The sequence below is a fragment of the Leopardus geoffroyi genome, chromosome A2, assembly GCF_018350155.1.
Source record: "Leopardus geoffroyi isolate Oge1 chromosome A2, O.geoffroyi_Oge1_pat1.0, whole genome shotgun sequence".
NCBI lineage: Eukaryota > Metazoa > Chordata > Mammalia > Carnivora > Felidae > Leopardus > Leopardus geoffroyi.
This window is the reverse complement of record NC_059331.1, coordinates 5810654-5833214: the sequence shown is the minus strand read 5'-3', so window position 1 is coordinate 5833214 and position 22561 is coordinate 5810654. Positions and strand designations below refer to the sequence as shown.

The window sequence follows — 22561 nt, the reverse complement described above, 5'->3', positions numbered from 1 at the left end:
CCTGGTAGAGTCACTTCATTATGGTCTTGAGCTCAGTGTCAAGATTAGCTTAAAAAGCACAGGCATCTCAGTGACAGGGAAAGATCCGACATGGTGTTAAATGAAAAAAAAGAAAAAGCTTACTATGATCTCACTTTTTTTTGTTTTGAGAGAGAGAGAGCGCGAGCACGTGTGTGAGCATGGAAGAGAGCCAGAGGTAGGTAGAGAGAGAGAGAGAGAGAGAGAGAGAGACAGAATCTTAAGCAGGTTCCACATTGACCATGGAACCCAGTGTGGGGCTTGATCCCATGACCCTGGGATTATGACCCGAGCCAAAATCAAGAGTCGGATGCTCAAGCGACTGAGCCACCCCAGGCGCTCCTGACCTCACTTCTATTAAGACAAAAATATGACCTGGGGTGCCTGGGTGGCTCAGTCGGTTAAGCGTCCGACTTCAGCTCAGGTCATGATCTCGGGGTTCATGAGTTCTGGCCCCGCATCGGGTTCTGTGCTGAGAGCTCAGAGCCTGGAGCCTGCTTCAGACTCTGTGTCTCCTTCTCTCTCTGCCCCTCCCCTGCTCATGCTCTGTCTCTCAAAAATGAATAAACATTAAGAATTATTTTTTAAGTGTAACAAGCATTCTCAGCTAGTGAGCTATATAAAAACAGATAGTGGAATATTAGCATTATCACCAAAAATGGCAGAGTATGGGACATCAGCCTCCACTCCTGCACAAAACTATCAAGCTGGCGAAAACTGACAAAATCAACTTTTGCAGGAGTCTGGAATCCAGTCAAAAACTTACAACAACCATGGAATCTGATATGTAAGCTATCCTAAAAAATCTACAGAACAAAGGGGCGCCGGGCAGGCTCAATCTGTGCAGTGTGCGATTCTTGATCTCAGGGTTGTGAGTTCAACCCCATGTTGGGTGTAGAGATTACTTAAAAATAAAATCATTTTTTTTTAAACAAGTAGAAGTTTTGCTTCATTTTGAGAGAGAGAGCGAGCACCGGTGGGGGAAGCACAGGGAGAGGGGACAGAGGATCAGAAGTGGGCTCTGCCTGATAGCAGTGGGTCCGATGTGCAGCTCAAACCCGCGGAAGGTGAGATCATGGCCCAGGCCAAAATTGGAGACTCAACTGACTGAGCCACCCAAGTGCCCCACTTAAGAATAAAGTCTTAATGGGGCACCTGCGTGGCTCAGTCAGTTAAGGGTCCAACTTTGACTCAGGTCGTGATCTCATGGTTTGTGGGTTCAAGCCCTGCATCAGGCTCTGTACTGAAGCTCGGAGCCTGGAGCCTGCTTCAGATTCTGTGTCTCCCTCTCTCTCTGCCCCTCCCCTGCTCACGCTCTATCTCTCTTTCAAAAATAAATAAATATTGGGGCACCTGGGTGGCTCAGTTGGTTGAGCATCTGACTTTGGCTCATGTCATAATCTCACAGTTTGTGGGTTCAAGCCCTTCACTGGGCTCTGTGCTGACAGCGTGCAGCCTGGAGCCTACTTTGAGTTCTGTGTCTCCCTCTCTCCTGCTCATGCTGTCTCTCTCTCAAAAACAAACATTAAACAAAATTTGGTGGGGGGGTTGCCTGGGTGGCTTAGTCAGTTAAGTATCTGACTTCAGTTCAGGTCATGATCTCACAGTTCACGAGTTCAAGCCCCTTATCAGCTTCTGTGCTGATAGCTCAGAGCCTAGAGCCTGGAGCCTGCTTCCGATTCTGTGTCTCCCTCTCTCTTTGCCTCTTCCCTGCTCGCACTCTGTCTCTCTGTCTGAAAAATAAATAAATATTCGGGGTGCCTGGATGGCTCAGTTGATTAAGCGTCCGACTTTGGCTCAGGTCACGAACTGGCGTTTCATGGGTTTGAGTCCCGCGTCGGGCTCTGTGCTGACAGCTCAGAGCCTGGAGCCTGCTTTGGATTCTGTGTCTCCCCCTCCCCTGCTCGCACTCTCTCTCTCTCTCTCTCAAAAATAAATAAAGATTAAAAAAATTAAAAAGTAAATAAACATTAAAAAAAGCTTTTAAAAAATAAAATAAAAATAAATAAATAAATAAATAAAAATTCTGCTTCTAACAGCGTCCAAAAAATGCAATGCTTAGGAATAAATTTAACCAAAGAGACACAAGAGGTGAACACTGAAAACTACAAAACATCACGGAAAAAAAAACTAAAGAAGACTGAGAGAAACGGAAAGACCTCCTGCGTACATGGATCAGAAGATTTAATACTGTTAACACAGCAATACTCCCCACGGCAATTTAGAATTGCCATGCAATCCCCATCAAAACCCCAATGCCTTCATTTTTGCAGAAATGGAAAAGTTAGTCTTAAATGCACGTGCAATTACATAGGACCTCCCCTGGCCAAAACCATCTTGGAAAAAGAAAAACAAAGTCAGAGGACTCACACTTCCCAATTTTGAAACTTACAGTGCTCCAGTCATCAGGACAGTGTGGTACGGGCGAAAGACAGACATATACATCAACAGAATAGAACGGAGAGTCCAGAAGGAAATCGTGTGTCACATGACTTTTGACACGGGAGCCAAGACCACTCAATGGGGAAAGAAGGGTGTCTTCAACGAGTGGTGCAGGGACAACTGGATCTCCACAGGCAAAAGAACGAAGTCGGACCTCTTTCTCACACCACAGGCAAAAAATAACTCAAAATAAGTGGAAAACCTAAATATATAAGAGCCAAAATGATAAAACTCTCAGAAAAAAGACATAGGGGTCGGGGCGCCTGGGTGGCTCAGTCAGTTGAGCGTCTGACTTCAGCTCAGGTCATGATATTGCAGTTCATGAGTTCGAGCCCCGCGTCAGGCTCTGTGCTGACAGCTCAGAGCCTGGAGCCTGCTTCAGATTCTGTGTCTCCCTTTCTCTCTGTCCCTTCCCTACTCGCACTCTGTCTCTCCCTCAAAAACAAACAAACAAACAAAAAAGACATAGGGGTAAATTTTAATGACCTTGTATTTGGCAATGGATTCTTAGAGGACACCAAAACACAGCTGAAGGAAAAAAAAAAAGACAAATTTGGCTTCATCGGAATTAAAGCCTGGTGTGCATCGAAGGACACCATCAAGAAAGCAAAAAGACAACTACAAAATGGGAGAAGCTATTTGCAAACTATGTATCTGACAGGGTCTTATATCCAGAATACAGAAAGAGCTCTCACAGCTCAGCAACAAAAAGACAACCCCCGTTTAAAAATGGGCAAAGGACCTGAACAGACACTACTCCAAAGACATACAAATGACCAGTAAGCACGTGGAGAGATGCTCCTTAGTCATCAGTCATCGGGGAAAAATGCAAATCAAAACCACAATGAGATGCCACTTTGCACCCACTAGACAGTGTAACTTTGAGCAATGGAAAATACCAGTGTTGGTGAGGATGTGGAGAAACCGGGGCCCTTGTACATTGCTGGTGAGAATGTGAAAGGCTGTAGCCACTGCAGAAAACCGTCGGGCAGTTCCTCAAACACAACAGAGTAGTCAACAGAATCACCATGCAGCCCAGCGATTCCGGGTGTGACACAAACTATCTGACAAGGACCAGCTACAGAATTTGCCCAGTGGAAGATGAACACTGGGGCTTCCTTGTTCAAGACCCACGAAGAGTTTCAAGGTGGTGACAGCAAAGCATTAAGCCAAGTGCGGGCCCTTTGGAGAATAGGATTCTATGCTACCGCACAGAACTGCAGCCCTTAAATGCACCTCTAGCGCAGCAAGGCTACACATCCAAGGCCAGTGATCCGGTTAAAGGCTCCCTGCCCTGTGACTTTTATTTGTTGATCGGACCTTTCTCTTTCTTCCTTGATGTCCTGAGAGACAGGGAGGCAGAAAGGAACAAAACATTCTTCAAGTATTTAGGTTCTGATTCTGCTGTGACAGCTACCGCTTCCACGTACAATGGAGGTTGGTGTTTTGATCTTAGACCTCTTCCTTCCTTCCCTATTTCCTTGAGTTTCTAAACAGCACTGCTCCAAGGGAAAAGATACGTATTCTGTCCTTGTGTGTTGGTGTTGGTGTCTGGCTACATGTAGGTGTTCAATTAATATCGTCAAAAGGAAAAGAAAGAATGAATTGGTGGGTGGATAGGTGGGTGGATGGATGGATGGATACGTGGATGGTGGATAGATGGATGGATGGTGGATGGATGGATGGATGGATGGGTGGATGGTGGATAGATGGATGGATGGATGGTGGATGGATGGATGGATGGATGGGTGGATGGTGGATAGATGGATGGATGGTGGATAGATGGATGGATGGTGGATGGATGGATGGATGGATGGGTGGATGGTGGATAGATGGATGGATGGGTGGATGGTGGATGGATGGATGGATGGATGGATGGATAGGTGGGTGGTGGATAGATGGATAGATAGATGGATGGATAGGTGGGTGGTGGATGGATGGATAGATGGATGGATGGATGGATGGGTGGATGGTGGATGGATGGATGGATGGATGGATAGGTGGGTGGTGGATAGATGGATAGATGGATGGATGGATAGGTGGGTGGTGGATGGATGGATGGATAGATGGATGGATGGATGGATGGGTGGATGGTGGATGGATGGATGGATGGGTGGATGGTGGATAGATGGATGGATGGTGGATGGATGGATGGATGGATGGATGGGTGGATGGTGGATAGATGGATGGATGGGTGGATGGTGGATGGATGGATGGATGGATAGGTGGGTGGTGGATAGATGGATAGATGGATGGATGGATGGATGGATGGATAGGTGAATGGTGGATGGATGGATAGATGGATGGATGGATGGATGGATGGGTGGATGGTGGATAGATGGATGGATGGATGGATGGTGGATGGATGGATGGATGGATAGGTGGGTGGTGGATAGATGGATAGATGGATGGATGGATGGATATGTGGATGGTGGATAGATGGATGGTGGATGGATGGATGGATGGATGGATGGGTGGGTGGACGGACCGACTTAGTATACTGCATTGGAAGAGCTCAGTCTCAAGGACCAGAATGGCTGGGTTTCGCTCACTTACTAGCTGGACAAGTTACTTAATCTCCCTGAACCTTAGTTTCTGCATCTGAAAAATGGGATCCTAAATGGAACATCCCCCTCACGGGGCTGTTGTGTTGACTGAACAAATGACAACTGAAGATGCTCAGTGTGAGGGTGACACACAGTCACAAACACCAGTTTCCTGTTGGTCGTTACTGTGATGCCCAAAGGAGGGGAGGAAGGAGACAGGTAGAGCGCTGTTTGAAGGAATGGTGTGGCTATTCCTTCTGTGTCTGTCCCTTCCCACTCTCAGCTTTGGGATTTGGTCAGCTTTTGCCTGAAGGAGGAAGGGAGTGGTTGCCATAGAAAAGCCAGGCCATTTCCAAGGGGGCAGGAAGTGAGAGGGAGGGAGCAGAGCAGAGGGCAGGCTGGGGGATTCTGATGAAGCCTTTTCCACCCTCCCAGTGGGCCCCAGGCAGCAAGGCAGGTGAGTAGAGCCCCTAAAGGCACTTCAGGCCCCGGCACCTGAGGAGGAGGTGAGGCTAGAGAGGAAGGTGTATACTCACCCTCACAGATGCGGGTGTCCTCATTGAGGTGGTAGCCGGGTGGGCACGCACACTGGAAGCTGCCAAAGGTATTGCCACAGGTTCCCCCCTGGCACAGCCCGGGCAGCTCCTGGCACTCATCAATGTCTGTCAGGAAGTGAAGAAGCCGTGCTTGGCCGCTAAACCCAAGCAGAGGCCTCGGGGGACACCCACACCCTGCCTTGGGTTCTCCAAGGCCCTGGAGGAGCCAGTCCTGCCTCTTCAAGAATACCTGAGAGGTGTGGGCTATTTGGAGCATTCAGGCCAGGGTCCACCTTGGAGGCTGCCCTCTCTTGAGCCAAGGTCACCCTGAATTCATCCCCTTTTTCTTCATTTCCTACTCCACCCTCCCATCCATCCATCCAACCATCCATCCATCCATCCATCCATCCATCCATCTATCCATCCATCACATAGTTCCCTCTGGATGGAATTCTCCAATCTTATCACCCTCTGTGCATAAAAGGATGGATGGATGAAGGGTGCCTGACTGGCTCAGTCAGTAGAGCATGTGACTCTTGATCTTGGGAGTCATGAGTTCAAGCCCCACGTTGGCATAGAGCTTACTTTTTAAAAAAGGATGGATGGATTGATATAAAAAATAGTGGATGAATAAGAAGTGAATCAACAAAATGAATAAGTGGATGGATGGATGGATGGACGGACGGGTGGGTAGGTGAGTAGATGGATGATGTATGTATGCACAGAAGATAGGAAGGAATTAAGGAAGGGAGGGAGAATAGTGGGAGAAAGGAAGGGAAGGGGGAAGGATTAAGGATGGAGAATTTATGAGTAGGAAGTGGGTGGATGGGTAGATGAGTAGATGGGTGAATGGGGGAGTATGTATGTGTGGATGGAGGAGGGAAAGAAGGATGGGTGAGTGGACAGGTGTGTGTGTGAATGAGGAATATATGTATGGATGGGTGGATGGGGGATGCATGAATGAATGGATGGATGGGGGGGATGGGTGAGTGGATGGATGGATGGGTGGATGGATGGGGTGGGTGAGTGGTTGGATGGGGATGATGGATGGATGGATGGGTGGATGGATGGATGGATGGATGGATGGGTGGGTGGATGGATGGGTGGGTGGATGGATGGGTGGGTGAGTGGCTGGATGGGGGATGGATGGATGGATGGATGGATGGGTTCAAAGATGGATGGGTGGGTGAGTGGTTGGATGCGGATGATGGATGGATGGATGGATGGGTGGGTGGATGGGGGATTGATGGATGGATGGGTGGATAGATAGGTTGTTGGAAGGACGGATCAATAAACCAACAGTTGGAAGAAGAGACGGATAAAAGAAAAAACAAAAACTTCACCAAAAACAGAACAGTTTAGCCTCACTGCCTGGCCTCGGGGAGGGAGGATGTGCCCCTGTCCCGCAACTGTGCATTTTGGCGAGGCAGGGATGAGAAAAAGCTCACTGAGTACGCAAGTGGATAGTCTGCCCGGAGCTCACCTTCCAGAATGACAGTGATGGGGTTGGGTCGGAAGCCCTCGCCCCCTGGGCACAAGGTTCTATACTCGGCTGCAAAGGAAACAGGTTCTTCTGAGGGGCTGTGGGGTGAAACCCAAGGGAGGCATGGGAATTGAGGTCTCCCAAAAAGGGCTCCAGAATGGGTCCCACATCCCTCTACCACACCAATTCCATCCCCTTACCTCCTCAGCCTCTCGGCACCGAGAGACTTCAGCCAATCTGGGAAGATGGGGCAGTGTGTGTGTGTGTGTGTGTGTGTGTGTGTGTGTGTGTGAACATGTGTTCACATTCAACATATGAACAGATGGACTGTGTGCTAACAGCTGGGGGTGGAGAGGGGTGATTTCTTCTGATCTAAAACCAGACCAGTGTGACTGCAAATCTTCCCCATTGAAAGACAGACCCTGGATATCACATATACACATGGACACAGACACACGCAGACACACAGACACACACACACACCTGAATAGGTGGACAGGTGTGTGAACCTGAGGCCTTTGCACATGCTGTTCCCACAGCATCACAGACCCTTCCCCCTGCTGTGCCTAGAAAACTCCTACTCATCCTTCAAAACCTCACTTAAGCCTTTTGTCCTGAGAAGTCTTCCCTTATCCACTTCCTGTCCTTGGCCACCACTGTGTCTCAGACAAACCCTCAGAATAGCTCTACTCCCACAGTCCGGGGACCACTGGTATACGGGTGAGGGGCAGTGTGCCGTGCTGTGGTTCATCCTGCTCTGGGTCCCCAGCCCCTTGCACAGGGCATGGAGGAACTCTCAATGTTTGCTAGCTGACGGACTGAGGAAGCAAGCGAATAGAAACACACAGAGAATTTGCAGGAAAGGAGGGCAGAGAGAGACGTGGAGCGAGGAGGCACAGCCGATGAACTGCTAAAGGTATGCTGTGTGACCCAGCGCGAGTCCCTCTCCCTCTCTGGTTCTCAGTGTCCCTCCCTTAGCACAGATGACCCCCGATGTCCTGGGGAGTGCTCGCCTGTGTCCCCCACCACCACCCGGAGACTCACTGGTGTTGGCCAGCGGGCACAGTTCACACGGGTTACCCCAGGCCCGTCCCAGGGAGCAACAGCAAGAAGCCCGGGTGACGCCAACCCCGATCTCAGCAGCGCAGAAGATACCACCATCCCCTCGGTCATGCGTGTCCAGGAAACAGTTCCCGACCCGGGTGTCTGAACAGACAGAAAGGGGTGGTTAGCATGCGGCAGGAGAGACGAGGGCGCGCGCGTTCGCAACTCTCTGCGTAACTGTGCGTGTGGCCGTGTGCGCATGCGTGCCTGTGTGCCTGGCTCTGATTCGCGGCCGTGTGCGCACGTGCGCCTGCGCCTGGCTCTGATTCGCGGCCGTGTGCGCATGCGTGCCTGTGTGCCTGGCCCTGATTCGCGGCCGTGCGCGCATGCGTGCCTGGCTCTGCCTGGCGGCTGCGTGTACACACGTACCCTTGTACGTGGCTGTGCCTCTGCATACGTGTATATGTGCACACATGTGACTGTGTGTGTACATGTATGTATGAGTGTGTAGAGCACAGGGACAGAAGGGGGTGTCTGAACAAATGGACAGGGACACTGTCCCTGGGCAGGGAGCTGTGTGTGTGCATGTGTGCACACACACCCCAGGAGTGGAAGGGTGTGCAAGAACACATCCTCAGTGGCCCTGATCAGGGGCTGGCAAAGGTCCTGTTTGTCAAGAACAGGTAAATCTGAGCTCCGCCCAGCTCACCTGCCATCAGATCCCCAGCTGGAGCCAAGGGCTTACTCACCCACACAGCCCACCCCGCTGGGGTTCAGCTCAAAATCCTGGGGGCAGTTGCAGAGGTAGCTGCCGGGGGTGTTGACACACAGGCCATTGATGCAGTTCACAGGGTCTGCACACTCATTGACATCTGGTGGGGGGGTGGGGAATGCTGTCAGCGGGAGCCCTCCCTCAATCCACTTCCCTCCCACCTTCCTCCCGGGAAGCTGAAGCCCTCAATGTTGGATGTGGGCTGTGGAGTGAGGCCATGTCCTCCCCTGGGAAGAAAGCCTGAAGGGACAGCAGCCTCCAGGGTCTGCCCTGGCCTGTCTAACCCCCTCTCCTCCCTGTTCTGTTCCACTTGGGATGGAGGTTTGCCCCTTTAAAGTTTCCTGTGTCATGGGTTCCACGCAGCCAACCTACAAAGCCCAACATTTAGAACATGCTTTCAAGCCACGGGTTGGCAGGCTATTATCGGTGGGCCAGAGCCCCCTGCCTGTTTGTGTAAATAAAGTTTTATTGGCACACACCCACGCCCACTCATTTACATACTGCCTGTGTGTGTCTGCTTCTGAGCTACGAGGCAGTTGAGTAGCTGTGACAGAGACTATATGGCTGGAAAGCCAAAAATTTCCTATCTCGTCGTTTGCCAGAAAAGTTTGCTGACCCCCGTTTTAAATACATAAGTGGGAGATCATTTATGTATACTAAATACATAGTAGTGGAGGGAGTACACCTTCATTCATTCACTGCATTGATTCAGAAGATGATAGATGCCAACGGAGGAGGTTGATGGGAACACGGATCAATGGGGGCACTGCTGGAGATGGGGGTCAGACAAGCCCCCCCCCTCCAGAATAGGACATTCAAGAAGAGATCTGAGGGCAGGGAGGCAGTAAGCCCTGCCCCTCCTCCCACCCCCACAGCCCGGCTGACCCCACACCTGTGCAATTGCCGCCACCGCGGTCCAGCTCATAGCCCTCACTGCAGATGCAGCGGAACATTCCAGGCAGGTTCTCGCAGCTCCCGAACACACAGAGGTTCCCGAGAACGCACTCGTCCACGTCTGTGGGGACCCCAGGTCAGCCCGCCTTGCCTGGCAGCCTGCTCCTGCTGTGTCCCCCAGCCCGGCAGTCCCAGGTCTCACCCCGACAGGCGCGGTGGTCCTCCGTGGGGCTGAAGCCCATCTCACACTCACAGCGGTACCCGCCGGGGGCATTGAGGCACTGCCCGTTCTCACAGAGGTCCACGTCCTCAGCACATTCGTCCCTGTCTGCGGGACCCCGAGAGGCAGAGGGCTGGGGGCCAGCTGGCCGGGACCCACGCGGGGCAGGGGCAAGGGGCCCCGGTCAAACCCTTCACGGTCACCCAGGGTTCCGGGGAGTACAGGGAACTCAGACCCCGACTCAGGGAGACAGGAGACCTGGTCACGCGGGACCCGGGTGGAGGGCCACCGGGAAGTAAGCTAGTGTTCCTGTGCTCCACATCCAGAAGGCTCCATGCATTCAGAGTCCAGGGGAGAAGACGGCCCACCCCGTGACTCGGCCTGGCCCGTGGCCCCGCGGGGATGAAGTCACATCATCTCCAGCACCCCGGCGCCGTGCACCGGGTGGGATCGGTTTGAGTTGGAACCCAGCCCCCGTGGCTGTCCCCTCGGGCCCCACCCCACTCTCACCTTCACAGGAGAAGCCGTCCCCGGTGAAGCCCCGGTGGCAGGCACAGCGGTAGGAGCCGGGAACATTCAGGCAGTCGGCCCTCAGGCTGCACTGGTGCTCCCGGGAAGTGCACTCGTCCAGGTCTGCAGGACACGGAGCCCGGGGCCCCCCAGTGTGCGCATTGGGGGGGCTGCAGGGAGGCGGACCCTCCAAGCTCGGCCCTGTCCGACCCCCACAGACACCCCTGGGCCCAGACCCCCACCCCCACCGCCCCGTCTCCCTCCTGCCCCCCACCTACCTCAGCTGCTCTGCCCAGACCGCCTGCCCCCAGGCACTCACCGTGGCATGCGAAGCCATCCCCCACCCAGCCTGGCTGGCACCTGCAGCTGAAACTCCCAGGGACGTTGAGGCAGGAAGCGTGACTGTCACAGCTGTGTCCCCCAAGCTCACACTCGTCCACATCTGCAAGGAGAGGGACCCGGTCACGGGAGGGTCTGGACCAGGAGAGGAGAGGAAGGACACGGCACCCCCACAAGGCCTGGGCTTTGTAGAAATAGGGCTTCGGGTCCAGAGTAGGGAGATACTACAGCAGCAGGGAAAGGACAAGGACCCTCCTGGGGGAGGGCTGGCCCAGAAATCCCCCCACCCACCTCAGGAGTTTCCCCCGTCACCCAGAGCCCAGGAGGAAAACTCCCAAACCCCAAAGGCAGGACTCCCAGCAGCCCTCTGAAGTGATCTGAAACAGGAATGTTAAGAGTCTCAGGGTAGACTTGAAGAGTAGCCGTCCTAATGCATACGTCCTCGCCCTAAAGCAGGATTTCCTTCTAAACCGGCGTCTCGGACCCTCAGCCAGGTCAGCCTCACCCTTGTAACTCTGCAATGTCCACCCACCACCCAAGTGAGCTCCTGGTTCCCGAACATTGCTTCCCATGCTTCCTCACTGTTAGTTAGGTAAACGTATTTTAAGAGCCAACTTTACATCAACAACAGGCTCTAAAGAGTCATGGATTTGAGGCTGCTACATAACGTCGGATTCTAACACGCCTTAAAATAACCACATCAGTGTATCTTTGTGTCCTCCAGAAAGATACGTTCGTGTTGTCCTAATGCCCGGAAGCTGTGCACAGGACGTTATTTGGAAACAGGGTCTTTGTGGATGTAACCAGGTTAGGATGGGGTCATCCTGGATTCTGGTGGCCCTAATCCAGCGACTGGCATTCTCATAAGAGGGAAATTTGGACCCAGACACAGGGACAACCCACGTGAAGACAGACTCAGAGAGTAGAGCGACACGCTGACGAGGCACATGGGGACTCCTGGCCACCGCCAGAAGGCAAGTAGAGGCGTGGGATAGATTCCCCCTCTGAGCCCCCGCAGCCCTGCGGACGTGCTGATTTCAGATTTCTGGGCTTGGGAACTGTTCCGGACAGAGAATACGTTTCTGCGGTTCTGAGCCCTGAGACTGGTAGGAATTTGTTACGACCGCGCTAGGAGCCTGAGTCAGCTGACTAACGAACCGTGGAAACGTTCGCCCCCGTAGGGTGTCGCGTCATCAGGCTGGCATGCTTTGGGAACGCTGCCACGGACACCTGGGGCCCGCAGAGCTGGGGGCTAGAGGGGAGCCCCAGGGGCACCCGACTGGGTCCTGTTCCCGCTTGAACACGAGGCCCTACCCGCGGAAATGTGGGAGAATGAACTCTGGCCGTGCTCAGCCCCGGGGGACGGGGCAGGGACCCCACGACCCCCGAGCTGGCCCCTCGGAGCCCCCCGTGCCACACCACCGACCGCCAGCTCACCGGAGCAGCCCGTGGCCCCCTTCCTGATGATGTAACCCAGATGGCACTGACAGACAAAGGAGCCTTTTGTGTTCTCACAGTCCCCGTGGAGGCAAAGGTGGGGCTTCAGTTCACACTCGTTCAAGTCTGCGGGGTGACAGGAGGACAAGCAGGTGAGGGCGGAGGGGGTGCCCGAGCGTTGCCGGGTGCCCTGCCACGCCGCTCCCCCGCGTGGAGGCTCTCGGTGCCCGTCTCCGGGACCGCGCGCGTTTCTGGTTCCGCCACCAGACCGCTGTCTCGTCCGCGTTTTCCAGCGCGTACCCTGTGGGACACACTGGGCACAAGTTCCCAAAAGGATTTTATAGCTGAGGACAGTTAGAGCGCGCAGAGTTAGGGTTTTTCTCCTACAGGACTTTTCAGAGCCTTTACGCCAACAGGGAGCAGCAAGAAGGGCGTGGAGCAGTAGACAGTTCCCTGTGTCATTTGCGCCGAGGTGCTTCAGGGCTTCCTAAGACTCCCGCGATCGGGAACGCTGAGCTGCGCTGGGGCTGCACACACGTCTTTCCTCGGAGAGAATTACACCTTCCCTTCCTGGAACTTCCCCGCTCGGGCCCCAGCGCTGCCCTGATGGGGCACCCAGGACGCATCTGCTCCCGGGGCCCCGCGACGCCCCGCAGCCAGGGGAGGACGGGAACCACGGCCTGAACAGCCCGCGGTCCCCGAGCGGTCTCAGAAAACACAGTTCTGAGCGCCCTTTCCCATCGAGCTCGCCCCCCCTCTGCATAAAACGCCTCGGCATGTGACAATCTTGAGACGTAGCCCCGGGAGCGGGGCGTGCATCAGGTACACAGTGGGGCTCGATAGACGTACTTCAAGAGCAAGGTTCAGGGTATCTGCTGCTGTGAATCCGAGCCCCCAGGCCCTGGCGCGTGGTGGTCGGCTCTGGGCACTGGTGGCCACGCACAGACTGCCACATGCTGCTGCAGAGCCTGTCTCCCTCGCCTGCACGTGACGGGGACGGGACCCGGTGTCTGTCTTGCCCACGCACCCCCCTGGGGAAGGCCTGGTGTGTGAGGTCGGACGCTGTCTCCTCCGCCCCACGGTCCTGGCTCCTCACCGACACACGCCCTCGCGTCCAGCGTGGCCACGAAGCCCTCATAGCACAGGCAGCGGTGACCCCCCGGCACGTTGACGCACTGGCCTCCGTCGCAGATGTCCGGGTTCTCCGCACACTCATCCACGTCTGGGGGAGCAGAGGTGGGGGCTGGGCTGTAGGCGGGCAGGGACGGAGGAGCAGCCCCTGGGGACCTGGCCACAGGGTCAGCGGCTTATCCCAGGTCTGGCCGGCTTCGCCTGGGCCAAGCTAGGTTGGATCCCCTATCCCACGCACCTGCACACGCCCTCCCGTCGGGCATCAGCGAGTAGCCGTGTCCACAGCCACACCGGTAGCTGCCCTCGGTGTTTGTGCAGTGCACGTCACACCCACCGTTCCCAGTGCGGCATTCGTTGATATCTGTGGGAGGCAGGGCAGGCTCGAGCACGGGGCTGACGGGGCGGGGGGTGGGGAGCAGGAGTGGGGTCTGGAACTGAGGCCAGGAAGGACCGCCACGGTGGCGGGGACTGGGGGCTGGGGGCTGGTGCCCACGTGGGGCAGGTGGGCGCAGTCTCACCCGTGCAGCCGAGGCGGTCAGCTGTGCTCTGGAAGCCAGCGTGGCAGGAGCACTGGAAGGCCCCGATGACGTTGACACAGTGGCCATGGGGACACAGGCCATCACTCAGGGAACACTCATCGACATCTGCGGGGGGAGCACGTGGCCGGCGGGGGCCCAGTGTGAGCAGAGGCGATGACCCAGCGTGGGGTCCCTGAGACACTCGGACACACGCACACACTCTCACAGGGCACGCACAAGTGCACACGCCCACCACTCACTCACACCACACCACTCTCGCTCGCATGCCTGCTGCACACTCACCCTCACAGGCAGTGCCCTTGGCCGTCAGCGCATGTCCGGGGGGCAATGACACTGGTAGCCCCCGTCCGTGTTGGAGCAGGTACCTCCCCGGCACAGCAGCGGGTCCCGCGCACACTCATCCACGTCTGCGCGTGTGCAAGAGAGAGCGGGTGTGAAGGCACCGACCAGGGTGGGCGCGGCGTGGCTCGTGGAAAGCTTCTCCCTGCGGTCCCCAGCCCCGTCACCCTGGCCACAGCCGGGAGAGCCTGGAGGCTTGGGCTTGATGACCCAGGGAGCGGGGTGTGCGCTGGGAGGAGCAGGGGCAGGTCAGTCCAAGAAGGAAGCTGGAATCCTCAGGAGAATCAGGGCCATGAGGCCGACACTCCTCGAGTCACTGAAGGAGGCCCTGAGAAGCAACGCTGTAGGACTCCGCAGGGAGGCAAGGTGCACGCATCAGCAGGAACAGGCTGTGCCACCCCCTGCCTTGAACTCCAGTCTCGAGTACCTCCTTCCACCCCTCAGGCCCACCCCAGGGCCTTTGCACCTGCTGTTTCCTCCACCTGGCTCACCGCACAGAAACCCCTTCCACCCCTCAGGCCCACCCCAGGGCCTTTGCACCTGCTGTTCTCCCTTCAGGCTGCTCTCGCAGCCCCTCTTCACCACATTTACTCCCACTCTCAGCCACAACCTCAAGGCCCACAGAACAGGACATGTCCCTGGGGACCACACTCTACCCTACCGCGTGGCCCTCTCAAGCGCTTCTCACAGTGGCCATTTTGCATTTCTCCAGGGATTAATTTTATCAACATCTGTCTCCCCATCAGGTCATGAGCTCCAAGAGCCTGGCTGTCTGCTACTGAGCTCCTTGTGGCTCCCCTCAGTAGAGGGGCATGAAATGTTCACTGAATGAAGAAAAAAGCAGAAGGCAGGCAGGAAGGCAGCAGGGAGGGAGGAAGTAAGGAAGGAGGGAGGGAAGGAGGGAGGGAAGGAGGGAGGGAGGGAAGAAAGGAGGGAGGGAGGGAAGGAGGGAAGGAAGGAGGGAGGGAGGGAAAGAAGGAAGGAAGGGGGGGCTCCTCTCTCCAGGGCCCTCCTCCTCTTCTCACGCTACACCTGCTCTGGGAGAACTCACCCAAATCTGGGTCCCTAGGACTCAACTCTGCATGACAGACCCGACATCCGGCTGCCTTTGGGGATGCCACCACCTGGCACCCAGATTTGCTGGTCTCAGCTTTTTCCCACACCTGCCTCTCCCACCTCGCCCATCACAACAACGCCCTCACCATCCCTCCCCTCAGCCCCAAGACCCTACAGGCATCACCCTGCCCGGGGCCACCCGCGCAATGGCCCTGCGGCCACCTACCCATGCAGCTCTTCATCAGCATGAAGCCGCTCTCGTAGCCATGGAAACACTCACACTCGAAGCTGCCTGGGGTGTTGACACAGGTGCCCCGGCCACAGAGGTCAGGGGAGATGTGGCACTCGTCGATGTCTGGGGAGAGAGGGGCAAGGCCAGCCTCCGCGTCTGTAGTCACGGAGGCTACACGGGAGCCCCGAGCTGCCGAGCTGAGCCAGGGATGGGGACGGAGGTGTGGCGGCTGCACATCAGAGGAGGGCAGGGAACTCCCCCCACCCCGGAGGTCGCCTTTGTCAGCCCCTCCTTTCACAGTCGGAATCCCCAAGGGCCAGAGAAGGCAGCAGGACCAAGAGTGGGTCTGGACCCCATGTGTGATCTGAAGCCCCCACTCCTGCAGGCGCCCCCGGGGTGGGCACATACCTGTACAGTTCCTTCCCCGAGCATCCAGGGCGAAGCCCCCGGCACAGGAGCAGCGGAAGCTGCCCACGGTGTTGCGGCAGGTGCCGTGCACGCAGAGGCCGGGGAACGCCTTGCACTCGTTCACGTCTGCGGTGCGGGAGCACGAGATGTCAGTCAAACCCCTCCAGGGTCCCTGGGTCTGCCCCTGAGATTTCACACGTCTGACTGCAGACGCGTTGCTCTCTCCCAAACACACTTCCCACCACAGGGCCTTTGCCTGTGCCGTGCCCTCTCCCCATCCTCCAGGCTCCCCGCGCCCGAACACACCTTTATAGAAGGGCCGGCCTGACAGGAAGTCCCGGCTGGCGAAGCCTAGTCCCCGGGGACATAGGCTGGCAAATGCCGGGGACTCCGGCTCTGGGCATGCTTCACACTCATCCCCCCAGGCGGCCCCCACGGAGCAGCAGCAGACGTCCATCCGGTACTTGCCGGGCAGGGCGGCCCCACACTCGTCCTCTTCCCAATGCAGGAAACAAGGCTCCAGGCGCACGTCTACACAGAGGGACGGTCACTGGGTCCCACCCCTGCCTCGGTGTGCCTGCTGTCACATGGCCGATAAGGTCTCCCTCAGCAGCACCTGTCTGAAACTCCCTCCCCAACAGGAAGGGCGCAAGGGGAGTGCCATTATCGACATTCTACATCACCCAGCGGTAACACTTCCGTAACAAGGTCATGCAACATTTTAGTGGCAATACCTTGCTGTGTTAAGGTGCTTGCTATGGGCAGGGCACTGTTCTAAGCTCCCCAACCCATGCAATCCTCAAAATAGACATCAAGATGAAAATATTAGCATCATGTTCATTTTACAGGCAAGAAAATTGAGGCACAGAAGGGTTAGGTAGCTTGTCCGCGGCCACACGGCGAAAGGCAGAACCACGTTCACCCCAGGCCATCTGGCTCCAGAGTGTGTGTTTGATCTGCAAGATGCCCTCAGAACAATCCGATGCCAGATAAGCGTCCATCAAGACCAGAGACAAGAGTCCAAGAGAGCCTAACTGCAAGCCTGGGGGTCGGCCGCCTATTTTTGTAAATAAAGTTTTATTGACACGCAGCCACATCCTTTGTTTCCAAATTGCCTGTGGCTGCTTTTGCGCTACACGACAGACCTCTGCAGCTTCAACAGGGACTTTGTGGTCCGCAAAGCCAAAAATATTTACCCCTGGCCCTTTGCAGAAAACGTTTGCCGAACCCCTGGTCTAGGAAAACTTCTGTTTCCCGAAGGGATGCATGATCGGGCAGGTCAGTTTGAAGATGAGACCTTGTTTTAGAACCTCGAGAACCTCTGGGAACCCTGCGACGCACACAGGGACGGGTACCCTGGCCCAGGGCTAATGGTCACGTCTGAGCAGATGGGGCCGGAGTCAGCACCTCCCTGTTCACCGGGCCCTGAATTCAGCACACCGGTCCTGTAATGCGATGGCTTTTTTCTCTTTCCCCGATTCCTTTCTTTCCTTGGTTAGATTTGGGGGCCAGTGGGAGGACCCACCTAAAACTCGGTTCAGAAGCCAAGCAAAGTTGAGAAGGCACCTACGAGGAGGCTATTAGCCAACTGTGGGGAGAAACCGGGCAGAGCCCTGTTTGCTTGGCATGCTTTTGGCCAAGAAATGTCCGCTTCAAGATGTGGAGAGTGGCAGGCGCCTGGGGGGCTCAGCTGATTAAGCGTGTGACTCCTGGTTTTGGCTCGGGTCATGATCTCACGGTTTCGTGAGTTCGGGCCCCGTATCAGGCTCTGTGCTGACAGCAAGGAGCCCACTTGGGATTCTCTCTCTCCCTCTCTCTCTCTCTCTCTGCCCCTCCCCTGCTCATGCTGTCTCTCTCTCAAAAATAAATACGCTTAAATTTTTTTTTTTTTTATTTAAAGATGTGGACAGTGGCAACATCGAGAAACCCTCACCCCGGGGGAAAACGTCTCAGATCTCTGAGCCTGACGGGGAGCCATTCAGAGTGAGTGTTTGAGCCCTGGATGCTGAGGGAGATTCCTGGGCATGCTAGAGGTCCCCCCCCCCCCCCCGCCCCGTGTAAACCTTTTTGGTAACAAGAAAGAATAAATAAAAGTTGCAGATAGTATTTTACGAGAGCTTACCGTTAGCAAGGAGCCTTGTTAAAGGGCAGGTAAGTGAAAGGGTGAAACCCCCAAACAAATGTCTTTCAAGACACGTCAACGAGAGATGAGCAGGGAGCAGAGGGTCCCAGAGGACCCCCTCCCCAGTCCCTTCTGTCCCTAGGAGGGGTCTCCAGTCCCCAGCGTGGGGGCCACGGAGGGAGGGCAGGCAGCCCTGCACAGTCCCACGTGGACTCACCCACGCAGAGGCGGCCGGTGGTGTCCAGAGTCAGGCCGCTGGGGCACTCACAGCGGAAGGAGCCGGCAGTGTTGAGGCAGCGCCCATTGGGACAGACCCCGGGGAAGACTTCGCACTCATTCACATCTGGGCAGGGGTGGAAAAGGGGGAGAGGCAAGGGCTGGAGCTCCCCCGCTGGGGGTTCAGGACACCCAGGCTGTCCTCGGGGAGGCGGAAAGGGGACAGTGCCAGCTTCGGGGGCTGGGGAATCTCGGGGAAGACCCCAAGGAAGGGCAATCTCTACCTTGATCTCAAAAGACTTCAGGACCCCAGGCATCCCCCACGACAGGCACCGGCCCGTGTGCAGCTCGCGGGGAGGGGTGAACCACAGAGGGGCAGGGAGTTACCTTCGCAGGTGAGCCCCGTCATGCGGGCAAAGCCGCGGGCGCAGGCGGGGTCTGTGGTTGGGAGAACCAGAGTGGGCACAGGAGTCACTTTCTCTATCCAGACCCCCGTTCTCTCAACAGGCACCCAGGCGACCACAGTGGCCACGCCCGGGAGGACCCCAAGAGCCCCCCCCCCCCGGGGGGCTCCCAGGGCATTACCGGGCTCGCAGCGTTCGCACGGGCTCCCCCAGGCAGCCCCCAGGGTGGCGCAGCACTGGGACCGCAGGGAGGCTCCGCGCAGGTTCGCTTCGCAGCGGCCGTCCTGGACCTGGAGCCAGCAGGTGGCCCTGGTGCTGTCTGCGGGGGAGGCGGCCATCCATGTCACCTGCCAGCCCACACCTGCACGTCGACCCACAGAAGCCCGGCCTTCCCCAGGGTGGGACGCGGGGCCGGGCAGCAGGGTCGTGGCTGCTCCACGGGACTCGGGGCCTCTCACCTAGACACACGGTGCCGGACGGCCCCAGCCGGCTGCCGGGGGCGCATTCACAGGCATAGGAACCGGCCAGGTTCCGGCACACACCACTGACACACGGGTTGGACAGGCACTCATTGATGTCTGCAAGGACAGTCCCCCACCGGGTCCTGAGCTCTGGGAGGGGAAGCCCCGGCTGACCAGGACCCCCGTCTCCCCAGGGGCTGCCAGGGTCCAGTGACATAGGATGCACCCAGGTACACGCGTGGCCACACATGTACTTGGAGGAGGCACACGCACGCAGGCAGGGTGAACAGGAACGGAAACGCACAGGCACGCTTGCACCGAATCGTGCTGTGCGCTCGGACAAGCACGGTGACACGCGGGGTCCCAGGAGCACACACATGTCACCGTGGAGGGACAGACACGATGGGAACAGTGGCCCTCAAGGGAGTCACCGCACAAGAGAGGACGCGACTGAGGGGCAGGAGGAAAGCCCAGGGAGGAGAGGCCTGGATGTGGCCGGGGAGCGGGTAGCAGGCAGCTGATGGGACAGGGTGGGGGACAGAAGTCGCTCCGGAGTAGGGCGAGCGGGGCTGCTGGGGGGAGGGAGAGAAGACAGAAGGCCCAGGGAGAGGTGGGGTCATGCAGAGGGGGCACGGCCACACGACTGCTGGGGAATAAGGACATCGATACGAAGTGTGCGCATGCTTGAACATGCGTGTGAGCATGTGTGTGCACGCACAAGTGCGTGCGTGTGAACACACATCTCAGTGTGTGAAAGCATAAGGATGTGGGCACACGCATCTGAGAGCGTGCACCTGAGTGTGTGTAGCTACATGGGCACGTCTGTGAGTGTGAACACGGGTGTGTGTGTCGAGTGAGTACCAGTCTGCGTAACTGAGTGACTGCACGCACAAGTGTGTGCCTCTCAGGGTGTGACTGTGTGTGGCTGAGTTCAAGTGTGTAAAACGTGAGAAGGAGTGTGTGCATGGGGGTACGCGTGTGTTTGAGTGCACGCACCCATGAGTGTGTATAACTGTGTGAGACCGAGTCGTGAATATACTGGTCTTCGAGTTATGTGAGTGCGAATGTGTGTGTAACGAGCATACATGCGTCTTTCAGCATGTCTGTGTGCACGCACCACACGCAGCGCGTGCAAGTGCCTGAGCATGTACGCCTGTGTGTACACGCCACATGCAATGTGTAAGTGTGTGCGTGTGCCATGCAGCGTGTGTGCCCGAGTGCATGCATGTAGGCACACGCAGCATGCATAAGTGTCTGAGAGTGTGTGCGTGCACACAGCACATGCAGCACGTGCCTGGGCGTGTCCGTGTGCACACACAGCATGCACGAGCGTCTGACAGTGTGTATGCATGTGTACACGGCGCACGCAGCACGCATAAGTGTTCGAGCGTGTGTGCGTCTGTGTGCGTGCACGCTGCACGCAGTGTGCCCGGAGGCTGTACCTTCACAGGTCTCCGTGTCCTGCCGGAAGCTGAAGCCCTGGGGGCAGGAGCAGCTGTAGCTCCCGGGGCTGTTCCGGCACCGCCCGTTGTCGCACAGGAGGCTGTTGCGCGCGCACTCATCCACGTCTAGGGGCAGGGGTGGGGGTGGGAGGGCGCGGTGAGGGCGTCTGCGGAGGGGGGAGGCCCGCGCACCCGCCCGCCGCCCGCCGCGCACGCTCACCCACGCACTGCTTGCCGGCCGCGCCCGGCTCGTAGCCCAGGTTGCAGACGCAGCGGTAGCTGCCGCGAAGGTTCTCACACATGCCGTTGGTGCAGACGTCGGGGTCGAGGGCACACTCGTTGATGTCTGCAGCAGGAAGACGACAGAGCGGCTGCTCGGGCTCCTAGGAGCCTCCAAGAAGCCAGGTCCCCCCGCGGAGGCCCGAGCTTCAGCCCAGACCCCGCCTCATTTCCCTCTAAACCAGCGTTTCTCGGCACGGTGGCCCTTCGGGGCCGTTCTTGGCTGTGGGGCCGTCCTGGGCACTGTAGGACGCTGAACAGCGTCCCTGGCCTCCGCCCACGAAACGCCAAAGGCACCCTTCCCAGTATTTCTGCAAACAGTGCCAAATGTTCCTGGGGGCAGAGCCGTCCTCAGTCTGGCGCCCCTGGAGCAAACCCTTGTACCGCGGCAACACGATCAGAACAAAGGCAGTCATACTTGCTACCGTCGCCGGAGGGCTTACCATTTTGTGCATATTAACTCGACTGACCCTCACAACAGCCCCGGAACAGGTCCTATTATTGTGCCCACTTCACAGACAAGGAAACTGAAGCACAGACGGGGTAAGTAACCTGCCCCAGGTTATTCAGCCAGTAAACAGTAGGGCTGGGATTCGAACCCAGGCATCTGGCTCCAGAGCCAGTGCCTTTAACTGGATGAGGGGGTGGTGATCCAGATGTCTGTCCTCCCCCAATGGCCCAGCGGTCAAGGGAAAATCAACTGTATCCTAAGTCCTTTGGTTACCACTCAGGCAGAAAGGCTGTTTCTGTGTGTGTGTGTGTGTGTGTGTGTGTGTGTGTGTGTGTGTGGTTTCTCTCTCTCTCTCTCTGTGTATGTGTGTATTCAGCAAACCAATGAGGAGACACGCACATGGGCAATTTCCTTTGCTTTCAGGTTTCACCTGCACAGATAAGGCCCCTTGGGCTGAGACCTGCTGTGGCCACGGGAGATAAGCCAGGGATCCCAGGGTAGGGACTGTCGGTCATGGGGGGAATGACAAGAATCAGGGAGGTTGGAGAGCAACTAGGGCAAAAAAAAAATCACAGCTCAGGAGGGAAAGGAGGTGTGGGAAAAAGCACAGCTTTGCACACCCACCATCTCTAGCTCTGTGGGTTGAGTCGCGTCTTCCCCAAATTCATATGTTAAAATCCTAAACCCCCAGGACCTCAGCATTGGACGTTATGGCAAAACGGGGTCTTTGCAGAGGTGATCCAGGTAAAACAAGGTCGTTAGGGTGGACCCCCCCACACATTCCAGGATGATTGCATACCCATAAAAGGGGGGAATTCAGACACAGACACACGCAGGGAGGACCCCACGTAGAGACGGAGGCGGAAATTGGGGCTCCTTCTGCAAGTTAAGGAACACCAAAACTCCAGTGACCACAGGCAGCTGGGAGTACAAGCAAGGAACAGGTTCTCCCAACCCTATCTACACGTTGATCTCAGACTTTGAGGCTCCATAGCTCTGGAGGAATAAATTTCTGTGCTTGAAGCCCCCCGCCCTCCCCCAGCCCGCGGTGCCGGGCTACGACAGCCTCCGCAAACTGACACGGTGCCCAGCCAGCACCCCGCCCCCCTGCCCTCTCCCGACACCCGCTGCCACTCACCTCTACCATCCGTGGTGATGCCCAGACCGCTGCCGCACAGAACCTGAAACTCAGCTGGGGTGGCAGAGACAGGGGGAGAGGGGGCAGTGGTCATCGCTGCAC

General features: G+C 56.6%; 1 protein-coding gene across 1 annotated transcript in view; it reads right to left on the bottom strand.

Annotated features, from left to right (window-relative positions):
* The window catches only part of FBN3 (fibrillin 3), a 59773-nt gene that overhangs the window by 25183 nt on the left and 12029 nt on the right, over positions 1–22561 (bottom strand). The window contains 24 exon segments of the mRNA XM_045496419.1: positions 5543–5668; positions 7026–7094; positions 8070–8231; positions 8819–8941; positions 9734–9856; positions 9938–10063; positions 10466–10588; positions 10785–10907; positions 12242–12367; positions 13338–13463; positions 13611–13733; positions 13891–14016; positions 14194–14232; positions 14235–14318; positions 15533–15661; positions 15947–16072; positions 16253–16477; positions 18286–18411; positions 18672–18722; positions 18870–19007; positions 19147–19266; positions 20592–20717; positions 20812–20937; positions 22460–22513. Coding sequence (XP_045352375.1) covers positions 5543–5668; positions 7026–7094; positions 8070–8231; positions 8819–8941; positions 9734–9856; positions 9938–10063; positions 10466–10588; positions 10785–10907; positions 12242–12367; positions 13338–13463; positions 13611–13733; positions 13891–14016; positions 14194–14232; positions 14235–14318; positions 15533–15661; positions 15947–16072; positions 16253–16477; positions 18286–18411; positions 18672–18722; positions 18870–19007; positions 19147–19266; positions 20592–20717; positions 20812–20937; positions 22460–22513 — 2820 coding nt within the window.